At 45.9% G+C, this 20,387-nt stretch overlaps 2 protein-coding genes across 4 annotated transcripts; one reads left to right on the top strand and one right to left on the bottom strand.

Moving 5' to 3' along the window:
* Positions 1-280: 280 nt before the first annotated feature.
* On the bottom strand, positions 281-12,236 carry mcrs1 (microspherule protein 1). Of its 2 annotated transcripts, none has more exons than XM_041241924.1 (15): positions 12,062-12,236; positions 11,109-11,211; positions 10,733-10,886; positions 9,713-9,851; positions 9,011-9,175; positions 6,682-6,791; positions 6,309-6,417; positions 5,866-6,004; positions 4,797-4,872; positions 4,683-4,711; positions 4,166-4,258; positions 3,542-3,624; positions 3,176-3,263; positions 2,536-2,663; positions 281-1,102 (listed from the first exon to the last, which is right to left on the bottom strand). In XM_041241924.1, the coding sequence occupies exons 2-15, from the start codon at positions 11,116-11,118 to the stop codon at positions 1,016-1,018; spliced, it is 1,410 nt and encodes a 469-aa protein (XP_041097858.1). In that variant the 5' UTR covers positions 11,119-11,211; positions 12,062-12,236; the 3' UTR covers positions 281-1,015. The 2 variants fall into 2 exon arrangements, with proteins under 2 accessions (XP_041097858.1, XP_041097859.1); XM_041241925.1 differs by lacking the exon at positions 12,062-12,236 and adding an exon at positions 11,912-12,041.
* A 1,342-nt stretch (positions 12,237-13,578) lies between these two features.
* On the top strand, positions 13,579-16,621 carry LOC121309060 (protein S100-B-like). 2 transcript variants are annotated; one of them, XM_041241927.1, is made up of 3 exons: positions 13,579-14,212; positions 15,243-15,378; positions 15,834-16,621. In XM_041241927.1, the coding sequence occupies exons 2-3, from the start codon at positions 15,250-15,252 to the stop codon at positions 15,987-15,989; spliced, it is 285 nt and encodes a 94-aa protein (XP_041097861.1). In that variant the 5' UTR covers positions 13,579-14,212; positions 15,243-15,249; the 3' UTR covers positions 15,990-16,621. The 2 variants fall into 2 exon arrangements, with proteins under 2 accessions (XP_041097861.1, XP_041097862.1); XM_041241928.1 differs by lacking the exon at positions 13,579-14,212 and having other exon boundaries at positions 15,181-15,378.
* The last annotated feature ends 3,766 nt before the right edge of the window (positions 16,622-20,387 follow it).

Raw genomic sequence — 20,387 nt, 5'->3', positions numbered from 1 at the left:
CCCCTGGTATATATTATTTATTTATTTGGCGGACGTAGCATTTTCCCCTCATTGACACAACATTTTACAAACTTCTTACCAGGAAATTGAATTGTGATACCTAAGGTTGTATATTTCAGATTGCTTCTTGATGGGAAAGTGTAAAACATGCACGTTTAGAAACCAATATGAAAGCTGAAAGAAGATTCTCTTTCTACCTCAGTGTGACTCACTGTGTTTGAGGGGGCATAATGCTCTGTCATCTTTCTTGTTAAACTTTTGGTAACACGCACAACACAAATTAGAGTAGCCCAAAGTCATTTATTAAAAAAAGACACCAAAAACATCTGTACAGCGTCCACTTTTGCAACTGCCCAGAGCGCTAGCACAAGAGATCACACGACGAGACAGGGTGTGAAGTCCTTTTATTTGCTCTTTACAAAGGCGTTGCTTTTGCTCCATGTTAAACCTGCAGGTGTATCCCGCGCTGTCAGGAAATCCTGCCAGCTCCACCTGCAGGGTCTCCTGCTTATCGCACGCTTTCAGAATCAACAGCACCCCCTGCTTATGGGTTGATGGAGGTGTGCAAGATAGCAGAACAAACAAAACAGTGCCACCTTGTGTTCAGTTACAGCAATGCTGCTTCTCTAGTAAATGTCTTCCTTTTTTTTTTTCAGCACCTTGGAATCACAGCCAAATTCTTCAAGCTAGCCCCTAGAATCTTCAATTTTTCTTCAGCAGGTTTTCAAATTATTTATAACACTCCGCAGTCTTTTGAAGCTCATCCACACACATCCTCCCATACAGACGCAGTGTCATTCTTTCAGAATATTTCCTGACTTGGAAAGGCATTTGGTTTTCTTCATTTGCGAAAGTAACTCAAGAACTTTTACAGGTGGACGTCAGAGTCAGAATTGCACTAGTTGCTCTTAATATTCATCTCAACGCCTATATACATTCTTACACAAGACCACAGATATACTCTCCCACACACACGTGTCTGCTCAGACTGGCTGTGACGGCGCCCCCTGCTGCCTCACTGCAGGCTGATCTTGGCTGCCTCTGCCTTGATGAGAGCAATGAGCTCCTGGTTGATCAGGAAGACAAAGCGAAGGCCAGCAATCTGAGAGAGAGGAAGACAGCAGTTCAGGGAGTCCGCTTTACAAGAGAGGTCTTGAGAAACATAAAATCAATCGCTGTTACAGGTTTGTCAGAATGCCAGCATTATCTTATCCTGTGTACAGATGCCACCTTCTGTACAGAACATGCCAAAAAACATGAAGTTTGAATGACCTGGGTTTTAGCACGAGTCCTTCTTGTTGCCCAGAGTCCAAAAAAACTACTTGAAAACATCCTATACTCTCTTGGATCCTAATCTGCATCATGTCAGGCAGACAGGCTCAATGCAGCGCATGGTATCACACCATAAAATCCTTTGTATGTGCAAAGCAACTTCTGTACAAGACACTCTCCTCTAACGTTTGAATCACGTCTTAAGCTAGCAGGTGCGTCTAGCGGAACCCTCAGTCGTCAGTGTAAGACAGTCTCTAGTGTATTTCACTTTAAGGGGTCTCGCCTTCTAAGTAACTTTTTTGACTCATGACTAGTTTTTTAGTTTCTTAAAAAAAATACTAAATTGTTTTTATATGACTTCATGGGTAATTATTAACCTTATAAATTAAAAGCAATTTTTAGTTTTTCTTTTACCAACACGATCTGAAAATGCCACCAAAAAATAAAAAAAAGAAAAATAAAAGAAATCCGAATCGTCAGTAACACCTAAAAGCACTTTTTTGTGTACCTGTGTACAGATGCCACCTTCTGTACAGAACATGCCAAAAAACATGAAGTTTGAATGACCTGGGTTGGTACTAATCTTCAGCAAAGCTAACATTAGCCCAAGACTAGTACGAATCAGGACATGCGAAAGAACCCTTTCTGTTTAATAGCAGTTGGTATTTATAATCAGCTGATACTCTGCGTGTGGAGTCCTCATTGCATCATTCAGCACAGCTCAAGCAGCCAGGACCACAAAGGAAGCCGTCCTGTGCAAAGCAACTCGTAACAAGACACTCCCTCCACACAATGCGTTTAACTACAGTGCCAGCGGCCCTTCGCAAGGGAAACAGCCAAGGCTTTCAAAACCTACGCCCCGATTTTGTCAGTAGATTTAGTTTTATCTTTGAATCTTATTGCTAATGTGCGGCAAAGGGAATTCAGAGTTAAATACAGCAAAGAAAGAGTTATACCAAACAAATCCAACAACGGATTTTTAAAAATAAAAACTGTGTGATACAATAATCAGAAGGATTGCAAACATTACAAAAAAAAAAAAAAAAAAAAAGGGTCAGTAAGAAAGTTGAAAAGAAAATGTTTTGTGCAGCACTTTTTAAGTGCAGCTGCTGGTTTAAAGATGCGCGTTATTAAAATGAGCAGCTTGAGCACAACGTGAAGCAAAGCCGATGTGAGAACAGTGCTGCTGGCTTCCCCTCTCCTCCCTCACCCTCCTCTCCTCACCCTCCCCTCCTCCTCCCTCACCTCCCCTCTCTCTCTCACCTCCACCACACTGTTGTTGTTCAGTTTCCACTTGTTTCCAGACAGCACCGGTCTGCCGTCGATGTAGATCGGTCTCCGGCCCTCGTTAGCAATGAAGAAATCCCCGTTGTTCTTCAGTTTGATGATTCCTGCAGCCACGAGGATGGAGCGTGGAGATCCACTTTATTACTCATTAGAAACACTGAAAGGCCTCGTTAGGAGCTTTAGAATCACTCGGGGTCACGGGGGGGATACATTTAGTGTCAGAAGCGTCGCTTAATATTACCTCAAACTGCTCCATCAGCAGTCATGTAGGTCACAGAGGTCTGGAAGATGAGAATGCCGCCCACATGCAAAACTGAAATATTTCCCAAGGAAGCTGTTGGGTTTTCTCTTTGAATCCATTTTTAATGTTAAACAATATCATCTTTTATTATGTATCTCAATGCTGGGCAACATACTGAAGACTGAAGAAAGACAAATTGGCAATAGACATAACTGTAAAACAGTAAGTGGATTTGCATAGAGTAATACTGAAATAAACTTCATTCATGGATCATTTCATTAGCTGGAATCTCTTTAAACTCATTGCACTGTTTATAAAGACAGTCCCGAGTGGATTTCACTGCACACACCCCCCACCCCCGATCGCTCACAGTACCTTGTTTTCGGGAGATCTTCCAGGCCGGTCCCTCCAGAGACAGGTCCACATCTATCTGCCTGTCCTTAGTGGCTCGACCCAGAGTGATCTGCAGGAGAGAGGCAGAGCATCCATTCAGACAAAGCAACTGGTCAGAGCAGGGGTTCAATCACACACAGCAACGGGTCAGATCAGAGCGTCCATTCGCACACAGCAACGGATCAGATCAGAGCGTCCATTCGCACACAGCAACGGATCAGATCAGGGGTTCATTACTATGTGAAAATCAAACACCGAACTGTAGTGAGTGTATTTCTGTCTGCAAAACGACAGGGAAAATGTCTCTCTGCAGTGCGCTGTCACGTCTCGCGGCGTTTAATCGGTTACCTCTCGTGACCTCATAAGGTAGCGCACCATCCTCCCTCGCAGCGCTGCCAGCGTCTGATTGTCGAAGTCCGGGGAGTTCATCCCTAAAAACAAGACCACATCCATCTGTCTTACCAAACATCTTAGTACAGCGACCGTCTTCAATCGATTTGCACTAGCAATCTGGCTCAGTACTAGCCGTCTACCATCAATACATTTTACTAGCTGCACACAGAGGGTTTACTGTGACTGGCAAACAACCGCTTCGGAATTACAAAATTAAAAACAATTAACACAATCAAATCTTAGATCGTCAAAACAGCGATCTGTTCGTCTGATCGTCCACCGGACACTACATTTACATTTCACAAGCCTGAAGCGCAATGCATGCTGGAGACCGCAACAGAAACTCGCACTGCAAAAAAACTGCAAACACACAAAGCCTTTGAGGCACACGAGGCTGTATGCTACGCAACGAACCCAACTGCGTTGCTGTCAGCATGGAAGAGGTCAAGGAGTCAGACTGGTCACTGGCTCAATGTTATAGTTAAATGGTTATTAGTAAGGCACTAAATCAAACATACTAAAGCATCACTGATTCACTTTCAGCCTTTTTTTAGCATATTTCTGCCGGTTTTGGCTCACCTGTGATGCTGTCCACCAGCACCTGCCAGCGTGGCAGTTCCTGCTCCAGCTGCCTGATCTCCCTCTTCTGGTGTCGATCTGCGATCATCAGCTCTGGGAGGGAAGAGGTTAAAAAGTAAGGGGTACACAAAAACACAGCGCCCCCACATGCTGCCACAACTGATTCAATAATCTACTTGGTGTGTTTAACACCCTGACAACGTTTAACACTTAGAACTTTGAAGTCCGTTTCAAATCTTTTCTGTTCTGTACCTCATCATGGATCGCTATTGCTGTGTTACTGGTTTGACAAATGTGGGCAATAACAGACTATCAGTGCACTAGAGCGGGCATTTTGAAACAGGGTTTAAAGTTAGAAGTGTAAAAGGTTGTCAGGATGTTAATGAAACATGACAGATCCGTTATCTAAACAGTTATAGCACACGACGTGGAAAGCTAGATTTTTCAGAACCCCTTGCTCATTAATATCACCACCGAGCTTCCATCATTAAGATTGCAAACAGACAGGCTGCCTTACCGTGCTCCAGGACTTCATCCCTGCTGTCCCTGCACAAAGGAAACACAGCGGTTACTCGAGAGGCGACTCAGACAGGGAAACACTCTCTCGGGACGGGGGGGGATCGGAACTCACTTGAGCTTGGTGTCGTCCACCAGCTGCTCTGCGTCCGAGAAGTTGAGCACCTGGTCTCCTCTGGGCAGCGGCTGGACTGGAAACACAGCAAGAGCCAGTGAGCGCAGGTGCAAACAGTCGTACACCAGAGAGGGAACAAATCAACTATAAAATCAGAGCACTGATTCAAACGCAAAATGCTTGTGTGTAGACTCTCCACGTCTTAAAATACAGCACATTACACAGAGCAACAGGATATATCCAAATCACTGTTAGAAGCAAGAAGAGATTCAGTAGATTCCTGCCATTTCTCATCTCAAGACAAATACAGCGCTTTAGTCCAGCACTGTGTAAGGACAGAATGTGTATCTGGGTAGCTCGCTGTGTGAGGCTCTAAACAGGGAGCTGGGAGATTGATCAATCAGTTTAATTGAGGCACGTAATATAAAAGCCATGGAGATCAATAATCGATTCAATCAATGCATTGTTACATCGTTCAGAACAAAATCCTTCCTTCGACAAACGAAATATTAATAGTAAAAAATACCTTTCTTTTTTTACACCCTATCGACTCACTTATTTTTCATGAAGTTGTATTTGTCTAAACAAAACGTTTGTAATCATTATTTTTCAAAAGCTGTTGAAAAAAAAAATTTCACGCATGTCATTCATAATTTCAATACACGATGAAAACTATAAGTGTTTTCATGCACAGCCACATTTGCTAAGTGGCATTAATATCAAGGTGAATTGCAGCATTTTGCATTGAAAAGACATGACGGTGTCAATAGTTTTGAGCACCACTGTGCATATATAAATATACTTAGCAACAAATATAAAGCATTCATAATAAAACCAGGGAGCTCTTGGCACTTGGGTAGGAAGTCCCACATTGTGTTTAAATAAAAGACCTTTACACAGCATTCTAGAATCACTAAGAGAGACTAAATTTTGCACTGCTGTATGTTTTATAGTTACAGATAAAAACTTGTCTAGCTTGTCTTTTGAGTGTGTGACATGTTTGCCGGATTCGATGGAAAGCCAGTCTGGATTCTGAGCCTGCGTTGGGGAGCAGGTGGGGCTCACTCACCGGCCTGGTCCTCCAGCAGGTAGTACTGTTTGAGGAGCTGCCAGTGCACCTGCAGGCTGCGGGCTGTGCGGGACGGGTAGAACACGCCCGGGTGTTTGCTCAGCAGCTCCTGGAACACATCCAGCTTGGGCTGGCTGGTCTGAAACAAACAGGGGAACAGGGGGAGCTGTCAGCACCAGCAAGGAGGCTCGGAAGCAACCTTAACTAGCGATACAGTCCGTACAGCACTGTGGCAAAGAGACAGGCATGAGCATTCTTGTACCTCACCCATGACCGAACCTGGAAAAACAAACAAACAGTCACACGACCCCAACACACAGGTCCAAGTGAAGAGAGCTGCTGGGTTTTGACCGAGGAGTTACTACATCTGAAGATTTAGTTTTCACACTGCCCTGAATCGCAGGAGCCCGGCTCCATTAGGGGCGCTCGCGCTGTGGACTCACCGAGCCAATCTGGGACAGCAGCGCCTCCTCTGACCTGCTGAATAAAGCCTTGCTCTGGATGGCAGCGATGGCCTCCGGGTGCAGCTGGCGCATTGCCTGCCACGCCAACCTGGAGAGAGGGGAGAGGAAAAAAAAAGTGTTGTGCATGCATTGTAATGTCAGCTTTGTACATCAGCCATGCAGTGTAAACAGTGACAGCTTAATGCCAACAATACCAAGGTGAACTGCAGCATTCTGCACTGAAACGACACGAGGGTGTCAATGCTATTGGCCACCACTGTGTGTATATAAATAGATTTCCTCATAATGAAACCAGGGAGCTCTCGAAAGCTGCACAGGAGCTCCCACGCTGCGCTGAAATGTGCCCTCTTACTTGGAGATGACGGGGTCGTACAGCAGGGCGTACCAGCGCTCCTGGACCTCTCGCAGGGTGAACCTGCAGCTGAACTTCACTCCCAGGTGAACTGCGGTCAGGTCTGTGGTCTGAAACACAGCACAGACACGCTTCAGCTACGCACAACCACATGCTAGTGAGACTGCAAGTTTAAAAAAAAAAAAAAAAAAAGAAGTATTCTAGATAGCCTGGACACTTTTAGGACCTGTCTACAGGACTGGATTGGGGTGTGTTCTCCTGGCCCTTGATTACTCTGGAAGGCTGAAAGAACGGTACTTGGGTAATAAAGTCTACCAATGCTGCATTTGTACCCTGATTGTGATACTTAAGACAATGCACCCCAGCTCTGTGTCTCAATTAAATAGTTTGAGGAGCATGACAGAGACTTGACCATCACAATGCTCACATCGAGCAGAATGAAGAGTCGTCCCAACCCTCCGATCTCGATGCGATCGAGCAGAATGAAGAGTCGTCCCAACCCTCCGATCTCGATGCGATCGAGCAGAATGAAGAGTCGTCCCAACCCTCCGATCTCGATGCGATCGAGCAGAATGAAGAGTCGTCCCAACCCTCCGATCTCGATGCGATCGAGCAGAATGAAGAGTCGTCCCAACCCTCCGATCTCGATGCGATCGAGCAGAATGAAGAGTCGTCCCAACCCTCCGATCTCGATGCGATCGAGCAGAATGAAGAGTCGTCCCAACCCTCCGATCTCGATGCGATCGAGCAGAATGAAGAGTCGTCCCAACCCTCCGATCTCGATGCGATCGAGCAGAATGAAGAGTCGTCCCAACCCTCCGATCTCGATGCGATCGAGCAGAATGAAGAGTCGTCCCAACCCTCCGATCTCGATGCGATCGAGCAGAATGAAGAGTCGTCCCAACCCTCCGATCTCGATGCGATCGAGCAGAATGAAGAGTCGTCCCAACCCTCCGATCTCGATGCGATCGAGCAGAATGAAGAGTCGTCCCAACCCTCCGATCTCGATGCGATCGAGCAGAATGAAGAGTCGTCCCAACCCTCCGATCTCGATGCGATCGAGCAGAATGAAGAGTCGTCCCAACCCTCCGATCTCGATGCGATCGAGCAGAATGAAGAGTCGTCCCAACCCTCCGATCTCGATGCGATCGAGCAGAATGAAGAGTCGTCCCAACCCTCCGATCTCGATGCGATCGAGCAGAATGAAGAGTCGTCCCAACCCTCCGATCTCGATGCGATCGAGCAGAATGAAGAGTCGTCCCAACCCTCCGATCTCGATGCGATCGAGCAGAATGAAGAGTCGTCCCAACCCTCCGATCTCGATGCGATCGAGCAGAATGAAGAGTCGTCCCAACCCTCCGATCTCGATGCGATCGAGCAGAATGAAGAGTCGTCCCAACCCTCCGATCTCGATGCGATCGAGCAGAATGAAGAGTCGTCCCAACCCTCCGATCTCGATGCGATCGAGCAGAATGAAGAGTCGTCCCAACCCTCCGATCTCGATGCGATCGAGCAGAATGAAGAGTCGTCCCAACCCTCCGATCTCGATGCGATCGAGCAGAATGAAGAGTCGTCCCAACCCTCCGATCTCGATGCGATCGAGCAGAATGAAGAGTCGTCCCAACCCTCCGATCTCGATGCGATCGAGCAGAATGAAGAGTCGTCCCAACCCTCCGATCTCGATGCGATCGAGCAGAATGAAGAGTCGTCCCAACCCTCCGATCTCGATGCGATCGAGCAGAATGAAGAGTCGTCCCAACCCTCCGATCTCGATGCGATCGAGCAGAATGAAGAGTCGTCCCAATCCTCCGATCTCGATGCGATCGAGCAGAATGAAGAGTCGTCCCAATCCTCCGATCTCGATGCGATCGAGCAGAATGAAGAGTCGTCCCAATCCTCCGATCTCGATGCGATCGAGCAGAATGAAGAGTCGTCCCAATCCTCCGATCTCGATGCGATCGAGCAGAATGAAGAGTCGTCCCAATCCTCCGATCTCGATGCGATCGAGCAGAATGAAGAGTCGTCCCAATCCTCCGATCTCAAAGTTGATATTTTAGACACACAATGATTGACCGCTTTCATTTGAAGCCGATTTAATTGACTGACAAACAGTGACTTCAATGTTAGTAATTTGTTGCCACTGTGAGAAGCTCATTTTAACAGAATACTGAACATTGCAATTTTGATCAATGGTGTGCTGGAATTGATTGAAAGGGAGTTGAGCCCAACCCTGATGATTAATCCCTGGAGGGCTCTCCCAGCCCCTTGTGCAGCCTGTGCCATGTCAAGGCTGTGATCAGGGGACACGGAGTGTGTAGGAGTTGCTTACCTGTAGCACTGCGTTAATGAGGAGCAGGTCGTCAGTGGGCTTCCATCTGCCCAGGTCTTTAGTGATCTGCAGGGGCTGCTTGCTCTTCTTCACTCTCTTGGTGATGGTGGGAAGGGTGGGGACTGTGGCCAGAGGGGGCGCTGGTGTGCTGCTAGACTTCGACACCTATGATAGAAGCAATTTTAGGTTTGCAGAGGCCGCAGATAACACAAAATAATTGTCCTAACCAAATGTCTCAATTGTGATGTCTTTTCAAGGTCTGCCATGGGAGTCATCCTGTCTGTCTCGGCACGGTTTCTAGAGCTAGTTAGATAATCATGTCAGTGAAGTTCTTGTACAAATGTCAGATTTGGAGGAGTGGATCTGAAGATAGAAGTCCCCAATCGCAAAGCAAATAAAACCATTTGAATAGTCTAATAGCAGATAACTACAGGTAATAACAATGCACACCAAAAAAAATGTTTACAATTGAAGTTTAACATAACTACCATTATATATATATATACACATATACACACATAAAAATCAGGGCTAGAAGTTAACTTTTTAAGGCAGTAGTGAGGATTTTCTACCTGTCTAAAGTAGGTTGTAAAATGGTCTTATTCTGTAGTGGTTTATTCAACTAATAATGAATGTGTTGGGTTGTTTGTATAAGTGTCTCAACTATGTCCCTGTTGCTAGGGAGAGTAGGAAAGGTTTTACCTTCTTTTTCTCATTGGACGAGGGCTCGCTCCCGGAGTAGCGGGCTGGCTCAATCACAGGCGGCCCTTTGACCCGGGTGGAGGATTTGGCCAGACTGCTCTCCACCAGCTCATCATCAAACTTCTTGCGCTTTATAGACCTGTGAGCAAACCAGTGAGAGACGACTGCACCTGGATCCATCTGGGAGGCTCCGTGCCATCTCTTAATAAGCACTGCGGTCCGGGTTACCAGACCAGGACTACAATACTGAATGCTTTACCCTGGCCTGTGCTGATATTCGGCTCTCCCAAGTAACTCCTTCAACATGCTTTAAATCAGCAAGTAGCCATTAAAACAGAAGCCTGAGTTCACTTATAATAATGCTTTTCCTATCTTTTCCTATTATACTATTACCGTATAATAAAGCTTTTCCAATCTTTTCATATCTACTCGTATTCAGTGCCAATCAATGATAACAAGCAGGCCAGCTCCTTTTCAACTCTGATTCTTTAATGAAACTTCATGAAACCTGAGCGCTGGGTTGCAGGGGCTTTGCTCCTCAATGCCATCATTTGCAATGTATTCTGTGCTTCTGACCAGCAGCTGCCCTAATATGGCCGGAGATTTCCAAGCTGAGGAAAATCGAATGAAACGGGTGTCAATCATGCCTGACGCTTTCCTATTGGTGGATACCAGCATCTCCGTCCCATCCAATCACAGCTCAACTGGTCAGAAACCACTCACTTGTACAGAACTTCATTAATTAACACTACTCTAATTAAAGCAATACCTAGAACCCCATTTCAAGTTCCTTGGCAAAACAGACCTACTTGACACCTGACGTTTTGTGTTTAAACAGTTCTTGGTGAACTGATGAGGTCTCCATGTTTGCTGAGTGAAGTGTTATTACAGGCTCCACAGTACAAGCAGTATTACAGGTTACACATGTCAGGGATGGCAGCTGAGTAAGAAATTCATCAGTGCAAGTTGTGCAAGTGTGTGCTGCATAGTGCATGCCTGTGCGTGAGTTTAGCTCTGTACCTGGAGGAGCTGCGTCTCTTGGGCACCCCCCCGCTGAAGGCCTGTGCCACTGTTCTCTTGATGCCCTTGCCCCCCGCCGGCTCCTCATCCTCCGAACGAGAATGCACAGCAGCGCCCCCTACAGTCAAATGCAGGCCAGACGCACCTTGAACATCTACAGGGAGAGAGAGGAGGGGTCAGCCAAGAGAACACCATAGAACACCACCTATCAGAAATTAAAAAAAACTGGCACAAGCAATTATGAGGGGGGTTGTGGCAATGCTACTGAAGCTAACTAAGGGTACTTCCTCTTCCACGGTTCCTGGAATTGCACGATCACGTGATTCACAGAGGCACTCTGATTGGAAGGCCGTGCAAATGCTCTTCCAAGATTTACCTTTGTCCATTACTCCTCTTCAGTCAGAGCGCTTCTCATTTATTCTTTGGAGCTGCGTGCCTGACGTCTCGCAGTCTCTCTTCTGTTCACCCGAGAGCACCCCCTGGAGGAATAAAAAGGCAGCAGCACCACAAATCAGCACACTACTGCTTCCAGTAGGGCTACTACAAAGAAGGAACATTTGGACCATCATCTAAGTCACAGTCCAAGACTTTATAATGATAAAAGGTCTGTGACTATAGATCCATTACCACAGAAACCTTCATGCAAGTGCATGGTAAACCCCTTTCATTATGTTCTTAGCTCTGGCAGCCTTGTACCTCTCAGGCAGACAGCCATTGCCCCGAATGATGGTTTTGTGACAGCAAGGCGCTAACCACCAAAACTCGTTTCACTTGTCTCTCAGACTGAAACCCAAGGCTACTTGTAGTGAAATTCAAAATACTGTACATACATTTCTCTGATTCTAACCCAGTTCCACATCCCTACAAAGCACAAGCACTTGCGGATCCACCCACAAGGTCACCATGTGACTCCATGTACACATGGACAGTGCAGGCTTCTCAACTCTCCCCCAATGCATTCTGGTAAGTGTAGTCCTGCGACGTGACTTCAGATCAGCCTTTAGTGTCCTAGCAGTGACGTCCACATGGGAGTCACAAACCTAGATCTTTATTAATATAAGTGGTAATGCAACTGTACAATAATATTATTAATAAGGTACAGCACCCCTATATTCTGGGGTAGTTTAACGCTTCTTTAAACGAATATGATTCAAAACAATAACAACATAAAATGCGCACTTATTATTTCCACTGAACCGTCTGCATTATACAGTAAAGCAATCATTAGAAGTTAATAAACACAGACAGCATCAACGAGATCCTTTCAACGTGTAAAAGTCGATGCAGTTCTTAGCGTTTGTATTGTTGGGACTGGCGGTCGCGCCTCACCGCCTCACGATGAGTCTCGGTGTCACCCGGGTCTCCTCCTGCCTCGCCTCGACTGCCCGACCGATTGATTCTGTTTAACGCAACTGAATTTTAATTTAATCCCAAATCTGGTAACAGAGCACATATAATCCCCCCAAAAACAGCCATCTGCAATAATTACTTCCGCTCGGGTGAGGAAGTGACGCCAGGCAGAAGCTGTGCTCAACCCCAGTCAGGTGATGCAGGCGGTTCGCTAATGATGTCATTGCCAGTATTGCTCAGTGTATGGGGTGTAGTGTTTTGAAGGAGAGTAAGTGGTTCTGGTGCTTTACTACAAGCAATGCAGTCCTATGCTGAGGTTGAATTGTAGTAAACTGTTCACTTTTCATTGTGCATTTATCTTCCTGCTGCACAATGTTAGAGTCAGTGCTTAATCTGTGAAGAAAGAGGTGCCCGGGGCTCAAGCAATGGCAATAATACGTTCAAAATCAAAATTGAAACAGTATTGTGCGTGCTGCTGTTCGATGTTTGCAATCACGTATCCACGTCTTTAGCGCACTTGCTGAATGGATATGTTGAGAATATTAAGAAAACTAATTTGAAAGCAAGAATTTGTATGAGATTTTGTACTTTCATAACTGAAGAAGCGCCGGGCGGGGCTGCGCCACTCTGCAAGCCCAGAGGCGCCGGGGATACAGTCTCAAGAAAGAATATTGGCTCCCTACACTTCTATATCAGACAATTCAAGAAAACATGTGAAACACAATTATTTACTGAACATTAGCCACCAATTAATATGACAAAGACCAAAATACAGTTCTGATAGTTTACAAACAATCTTTAGATTTAAAAAAGCACTCGAGCAACTTCAAATATTTGTTCAATTTGAAAACGTGTAAAAATGCGTTATAAAGTCAAGAGCCGCAGGAACAGGTCATTATTTCCAAGAACGGAAAGCCTTCAATGAAGTGAGCCTTCTTAATCATCCGATCTCAATCCAACAGAAATGCTTTGGACTGAACAAATATACAGCCAAGCATTGTGAATCCAACTGTCTGAGCTGAAGGAAATATGCAAGACAGAATGAGCCCAGAGTTCACCAACAAGATGTAACACACTGGGTAAGAATGATTATAAACCGTAAGCCATAATAAAAGCAAAAGGAGGACAAACTAAAGCAGGGAGGTAATCTTTATATAGCACCTTTCATAGTGGACCACCATCACAAAGCGCTTTGCAAGATACGAGACTAGGGTGTGTGAACTACGCATCAGCTGCAGAGTCTCTTACAACAACGTCTCACCCCAAAGACGGAGCACAAGGAGGTTCAGTGACTTGCTTGGGTCACACACAGTGAGTCAATGGCTAAGCTAAGGTTTGAACTGAGGATCTTCCTGATTACAAACCCCTTGCTTTAACCACTGGACCACACAGCCTCCTAATTCGGCTGTTGTCAGCGAATACTGTAAATGAAATAAGTCTGTTTTTTTTTGTTTTGGGATAAAGATCATTTGTTAAATTACTGTTGTGTGTTTCGCTTTTTGTTTTGTTAAAAAGTGAACGAAATGCTTGTCCTTGATCTGCTGCCTTAATTCTGGTTAAATACGCGCAGGCTGCAATGCCGTTCTCATACTGCAGGTGTCATGCCTGTAAATTAAGGTAGAGTAAGACCCCTCTCCTACTAACCCTTATGAAAGTTTTCCACGGTAAATTTGTCCTGTCATTTGTGATGTGGTGTAAAAGGAGCTAAATGTTGCTTCTTTTCCCTGTTGTGTCCTATAAATGATGAAAAGACACTGATGAGTGGTTTTGAAACGAAATTAGACCACTCAGACTCTTTTAAATGAATTATGAAGCGACGAGACGCAGTTCTGTTGTAAACGAGCTTCTACAGCGCGGTTTCCTTGTGTTAACGCACTTTCCACAGCGCTAGATATCATCATTCCCAGCAATGCTTTTAAAGGCACTCAAATCCACATCATTAAAAAGTATCTAATGGGTTAGTTGTTAGTTTGCTGGCCCGTCCTTCTCTGAAAGCGTCGCTTGTGCAGAGCTGTATATGAATGTCTCATGACGGTACAGTACTGTAGTGACTTTGCTAAATACAGTATCGCCATCAAAGAGAACTGCCTGCAAACCAGAGAGAACACCTCATCTTCAACCTGAACACAGGTACATCTTATTATTATTATTATTATTATTATTATTGTAAGTTATTAGGCTGGGGTTACAGGTTCTGTGCTGTGATTAAAGTAACGGGTTGGGTTCATTTTGTCAACGCCTTTTAAGATTTTAAAGACTTCAATCAAGTTCCCCTGAACTCTCTTTTCGGCTCAGTTAATGCAGTTGCATTAGTCTTGTGGTTTAAATGTAATTGCAGTTTTGAATGTACAGCTATAGGCAAATTTTTTTGTATCACTCTGTAGAATGAACACATTTCGCTTGGTAAAGTCGAATGAAAGCTGCTGAATGATGTTACGTTAACATATTGAATTACACACCGCTTTGTAGCTTCCCATCCTTAACGAAAAACGAAAAATGTGACATTTCGAAATCTAACATGAAACACTGAACTGCTGTTATGGCTTCCGGTAGACTTTTGCGATCTCATTTTGTTCATAGAGTTTTATTTTTAATTTTTATTATGACTCACTCCTAAAATTCTAGGTGATAGAAAACTTTTAGCCAGAGCTGTAACTGCGTTATTTATGCTAACATTTCTGCCTGTCTCTGTCTGTCTGCCTGTCTGTGCCTGCCTCTCTGTCTCTCTGTCTGTCTGCCTGCCTGTGTCTGTCTGTCTGCCTGTCTGTTGTCTGTCTGCCTGCCTGTGTCTGTCTGCCTGTCTGTCTGTCTGTCTGTCTGTCTGTCTGCCTGCCTGCCTGCCTGTCTGTCTGTCTGTCTGTCTGTCTGTCTGTCTGTCTGTCTGCCTGTCTGTCTGTCTGTCTGTCTGCCTGCCTGTCTGTCTGTCTGTCTGTCTGTCTGTCTCGCCTGCCAATCAACTGTCGTTCTGATGTCTGCCTGCCTGCCTGCCTCTCTGTCTGTCTGTCTGTCCGTCTGCCTGCCTGCCTGTCTGTGTCTGCCTGTCTGTCTGTCTGTCTGTGCCTGTCTGTCTGTCTGTCTGTGCCTGTCTGCCTGTCTGTCTGTCTGTCTGTCTGTCTGTCTGTCTGTCTGTCTGTGCCTGTCTGCCTGTCTGTCTCTCCAGAGTCACCATGTCAGAGCTAGAGAACAGCATGCTGTCCATCATCAAGGTGTTTCGCCGATACTCCGGGCACAAGAGCAAGCTCAGGAAGGCAGAGCTGAAGGAGCTGATCAACAACGAGATGTCTCAGTTCATACAGGTCAGGATCCCATCCACACGCCGCAGCTAACATGCCGTTGCCTGCTGTAATATTGCGGTTGCACCCTGTACCCAAAACACCTAGACTGCGCGTTATTAGGACCTGTATTTAATATCGGGTTGCCCTGACCACAGCCATGGCACTGACTCCACAAGGTGCTGCATGGTGTGTCCAGGGGTCTGGTCAATATTTCAGACAGTGCAGATAGGCAGAGAATCGTAATGACAAAGCGTTCAAGTTCATCCCAGGCGTGCTCAGTGCTCAGCACAGAGGTCTCCGGGAAGCTCCTCAACCCATTCAGTTCTGGAACAGTGGATGGATTCTATTGAACGTACGTCAATGTGAAAGACTAACTCTCTCTCTCTCTCTCTCTCTCTCTCTCTCTCTCTCTCTCTCTCTCTCTCTCTCTCTCTCTCTCTCTCTCTCTCTCTGTGTCTCTCTCGGTTTCCCGTTAGAAAATTGAGGACTCGGAGACTCTGGACCGAGTCTTCGCGGATTTGGACGAAAACGGCGATCTGGAAATCGACTTTCAGGAGTTCGTGGTGATGGTTGCCATGGTGACCTCGGCCTGCTACGACCTGTCCGAGCCCCAGCACCACGCGTCAGGTTGAGACAGACAGCGCTGTAAATCTACTGCACTTTTACCACAGCGGCGCTTTGTGCTAGAAATGGTTTGTTTTTCAAAATAAAGCCGATTGAAAGTTTACCGCAGTTTGGTCTTGTTATTGGAGGCGGTTATAACTCACACATGCCAGCAGTCCCTATATGCTCGGGACAGTCCCGGTTTCCAAGCACATGTCCCACGTCCCGATGAAGAGGATATTTATCCTTGGAAATTCTTCACCGCTCCAGGGCATCATTCAAACCCTGGGTTATTAAACATTTAGAGATTTTGAGTGGCCGGCGAGAGATGGGGGTTGGATTAGTGGTTTTGTTAATGTCTTCGTTGACTGTGTGGCTGCTGTTGTGGGTTTTAATGTAAGCACGGGTGATGCTGCAGAAGATAGCTGTCTTCCATTGAAAATGAGCCTCAGTTTGGACCCTTGGGGAAGGCTGCACGGATTTCAAACCCTGTTCAGTGCAGAGGGCTGAGTGGCGCAGCAGGCAAACACATCCTCCTCTTTTAGAGGTTCGGAACGGGCTTCTCTTGTTGGGTTTGGTACTGTAGTTCACACATCACAGAACATTACTGTTTATTAATGATGTCATTAACACACACACACACACACACACACACACACACACACACACACACACACACACACACACTTTTTACTGTGTTACTATGCATTGTTACTGGAATCATCTCGCTGGCCCCAGTCCAGTCCAGGCCCTAGTTAATGCATCGCTGCTGTTGTAGCTGGGATGAAATCTACTCATATTGCCTATTTAATAAAGAATCGGTTGTTTCTACACTGTGGTCTTGTCAGGTTGTTTTCAATCAACACACACGCACGCACACACACACACACACACACTAACACATATATACGTGTGTACCCTTATACAAGTTTCCAATAGTACAAGCATACCAAAGTGTAATAAAGCATGGTAAAGAATTTGCATTGTAAAGCCCAGGGAGGTGTCGTAAAGCATACTAAAAACACACATGGTAAATAGCATAGCCTTGTAAAACGCATGGGGGGGAAAAAAACTGCAAAATTACCCAAATCCTGCATCTCAAAGAGGTAAAACCGCTAGCTGCAGCGGGATTTGAACCCCTCCTAGTGGTAGCTAATGTAATTGCAGGATTCGTTCTTGTGAGTCAGTTACATTCACGACCCCTGGCATGCACATGACAGCTGTCAGTCAGTCAGCTGCCGTGATAGTTTGACAGGAGCTAGATCTACATCGCGGAGACAGTAGCAGGAGCAGGGCTGCATTAAATTCACAGAGTAGAAACGGGTCTTCACGGAAGGGCGTCCGTCAAGGGATATAAACGAACTGGAGCGCAAACCATGCCTTCTTTTGATAAGGTACAGACTAGAAATGTTTTTTGTTTTTTTTTTAAAGAAAACGTTGAAAATGTCTATGATATACACTATGTCGATATTACATGTTTGTAATAATAATCAATAGCGCCGGGGACAGTGAGAGAATGTGATTTGACGTGCTGGCAAGCAGCCTGATAAACTGAAGACTGTTATGAAACTGCATTCCTTTAATCTCCATCTTGGCTCCGGTTGCGCCGCAGTTCAACACGAGAGGCGCCGCCCGCAGCGGAGCCGCAATGGCGTCAGTTTCCCCAGCCCTCTGTTTTAATGAGCCCGCCTCGGCTGCAGTGCCGCTGAGCGGCCAGCAGGTGTCGCCGCGGCCGCTCCCTGCAAGCTGTCCGGCGGCGAACATGGCGGTGCGGAAGAAGGACGGCGGCCCAAATGTGAAATATTTCGAAGCCTCCGACACGATCGCGCAGTTCGACAGTGTCCGCGTCTGGCTGGGCAAGAATTACAAAAAGGTACCGCTCGTTTTGAACCCTTGGAAGTGTCTGATTCGCACGGGTGTGAGTGTGAGCAGCGCGGAGAGGAGGAGGAGGAGGAGGAGGAGGAGGGGGTACAGCCCCCGACACAATGAAGAGCAGCTGGAAGCAAAGACACACACACAAAAAACACCCAAAAAACTAATCCAATTCCACCACCTCCCCAAAAAAACAACCGCTGATGAGCGACTCCGGCCCGCCGTTACCTCTTCTTGCATGCTTGAATAAAGTAGCATCGTTTTCGGCTGGCATTCGCTTTTTTTGTTTTAAACATCTGTCACATTTGCCCAGCGTGTGTAGCCTCTTGTTGAAAAAATACATCATTAAACGAGGCCTACTAGATTATTAAAAAAAATCAGTTAACATCCATAAACATTATCCAGCCTACTGTAACAAACTCGGCGGGTTTGTGGCAATTAAAACGGCTTCTGGGGTCACTTTCTTTTCTTAAGAGGAGGATAAGACGCAGCGGTGAGCCAGCTGACACTGTGTGTCGTGACAGTTACACAGTATTGCGGTCTTCACTAAACGCTTAAAATGCCGTGTAAGGTGTGTGCGCGTAATAAACACAGCAATGACTGCCGTTTCCACGTTATTTTATTCATTAGTTTTTAGTTGCACGCCAGGCTGAGGGGGTTGGGTTGTTTAATGCTGTCATCCACGGTTGCAACAGCTTTGCAGCACGAACGCGATCGCTGTTCAACACTGCAATATTGACTGTGACCTGATGTAAGCGGTGCTGATCGAGTTCGTCTGCAGCTGTCTGCATGGGCTTTGCATGGGAAATGATGGTGTGCAATGACCGTTTTTCATCTAAGCATACTAGTGAACGGAAGAGATTTCACCTCTGCGGTGTAGTTTTGCTTTTTAATTCAGTGTGTGTGTGTGTGTATATATATTACACTTGGTAATAAAAAGGTAATTTTGTTCTTAGTCCAGTTTGTTCAATCACTATTCTTAATGTTGCTGCCAGAGCGATAGCAGAATAGCGTAGTGGCAGGCAGACAGGGTTTAAGGAGGTTTGGGAATTATGTAGAATAGATTCCAAATTGTGTTTTAAAAAGTGCTGCAAATCGGGGTGGTAGACCGCCTGCAGCGTGCAGGGCAGAGGGGAGAATGATAGAAGAAAGTTCATGTCCCTCAGAGGCCCTGCACACAGCTGGCTGTTCTGTTTGTGTTGTCCAGTATGGTGGACCCAGAAGGATGTTTAGGTATAGAATGGACAGACTGTGTCTGGTTCACGTTTACACGTTAAGAAATCTTCTTTGAGGTTGATCGTCACTATCGGCTCCCTGTCGTCTTGCTCTGCAGAAGGGGATTGTAAAATAAACGGGTGTCACAGCAGTTCAGTGCATTCCAGCTTTTACAGTGAGCCGACTCCCCACCCTGGCGGTTTACACCACAGCGAGCCAGACACTAGCAAGCCCCACACCAAGTTGGTGATATTCCTTCTAGATTGTTCTTTTTGAATGTTCTAGATCAGTGTCAACAGGGGCAGTACCGCCCCCCCCCCCGCCCTGTTCAGAAGCCAAAGGGGGCATTTAGCAAAAGGAAACTTTTATTTCAAAATGTTGATGTTAGTCATCAGCATTTTGAAATAAAAGTGTACCTTTGCTCAGCTGATCCTTAGGGGGCGTTGTTACGAAAAGCTCGAGAAACACTGACTGTTCCTTCTCTCCCTCCCCAGTGTATCCAGGCCAAGCCTTCCATGAGTGCACATCTAGCAGTGCAGCTTGCTCAGTTGTCTGTGCCACTGCTCTGCACTCAGTGTATTCTACTCTCCCAGTGTATCCAAGCCTCTCATTTGCTGTGATGCAGCTTTTTCAGTCCACAGTCCTAAACCATTCTGCACTCCAATTGAAGTCTTGTAGTGAGAGAGGCTGCTGGTTTAGAGTGGGATCCCTGTAGTGAGAGAGGTGTTTAGATTGGGATCCCTGTAGTGAGAGAGACTGCTGGTTTGTACTGGTGGAAGTGTACTCAGCTCAGTCTCACTGCAAATGCAGCATAAACTTGCCTGTAAAGATAAGTGGGAGCGGTCTGGTTTATTTTATTTATTTATTTATTTTTTATAAAGTGCATTAATATAATTGGCGATTTTATTCTCTATAGTCGCCCCTGTTGTTGTCCAATGGTACATAGGGTTAGCGCAGACATGAGCTGACATGAGTGTTACATGCAGAATACCTCCAAGCCCCTCACAGCAGCGTTCGTGCAAATGGATTGATCTCCCAGTGTGGGGAGCATTGCTTTGTCAGGGTCACCTAGGAGAGAACAGTTTTTGCATGTGCTATGGCCCGCTGTAACCGTCTCTTGACCCTCAGTTTGGGAACCCCTATTCCTTTATAACCAGGCCAAGTTTTCCACTAATAAGTCCCCATTCAGCCTAGTGGTGCTGCTTCTTAAGGTATCTGTTCTAGAGCATTCTAGGGTGTTCTAGACCATTCTCAAGTGTCCTCTCCTTTTCTTCAGTATATCCAGGCGGAGCCACCCACTAACAAGTCTCTGTCCAGTTTGGTGGTGCAGCTGCTGCAGT

The sequence above is a fragment of the Polyodon spathula genome, unplaced genomic scaffold (genome assembly GCF_017654505.1).
Source record: "Polyodon spathula isolate WHYD16114869_AA unplaced genomic scaffold, ASM1765450v1 scaffolds_829, whole genome shotgun sequence".
NCBI lineage: Eukaryota > Metazoa > Chordata > Actinopteri > Acipenseriformes > Polyodontidae > Polyodon > Polyodon spathula.
Note: the sequence above shows the minus strand (reverse complement) of the source record. Positions and strands in the feature narration are given on the sequence as shown.

What these genes read in the sequence shown, in the direction of transcription:
- mcrs1 (XM_041241924.1), bottom strand. An exon ending in CCTGCTGGAGGACCAGGCCG is followed by an intron (nt 4,873 to 5,865) that starts GTGAGTGAGCCC and finishes CTGTGTTTCCAG; the next exon opens with TCCAGCCGCTGCCCAGAGGA. An exon ending in GCTGGTGGACAGCATCACAG is followed by an intron (nt 3,625 to 4,165) that starts GTGAGCCAAAAC and finishes TCTTGTTTTTAG; the next exon opens with GGATGAACTCCCCGGACTTC.
- LOC121309060 (XM_041241927.1), top strand. Translation starts at nt 15,250, where the DNA reads ATGTCAGAGCTAGAGAACAGCATGCTGTCCATCATCAAGGTGTTTCGC. An exon ending in AGATGTCTCAGTTCATACAG is followed by an intron (nt 15,379 to 15,833) that starts GTCAGGATCCCA and finishes GTTTCCCGTTAG; the next exon opens with AAAATTGAGGACTCGGAGAC.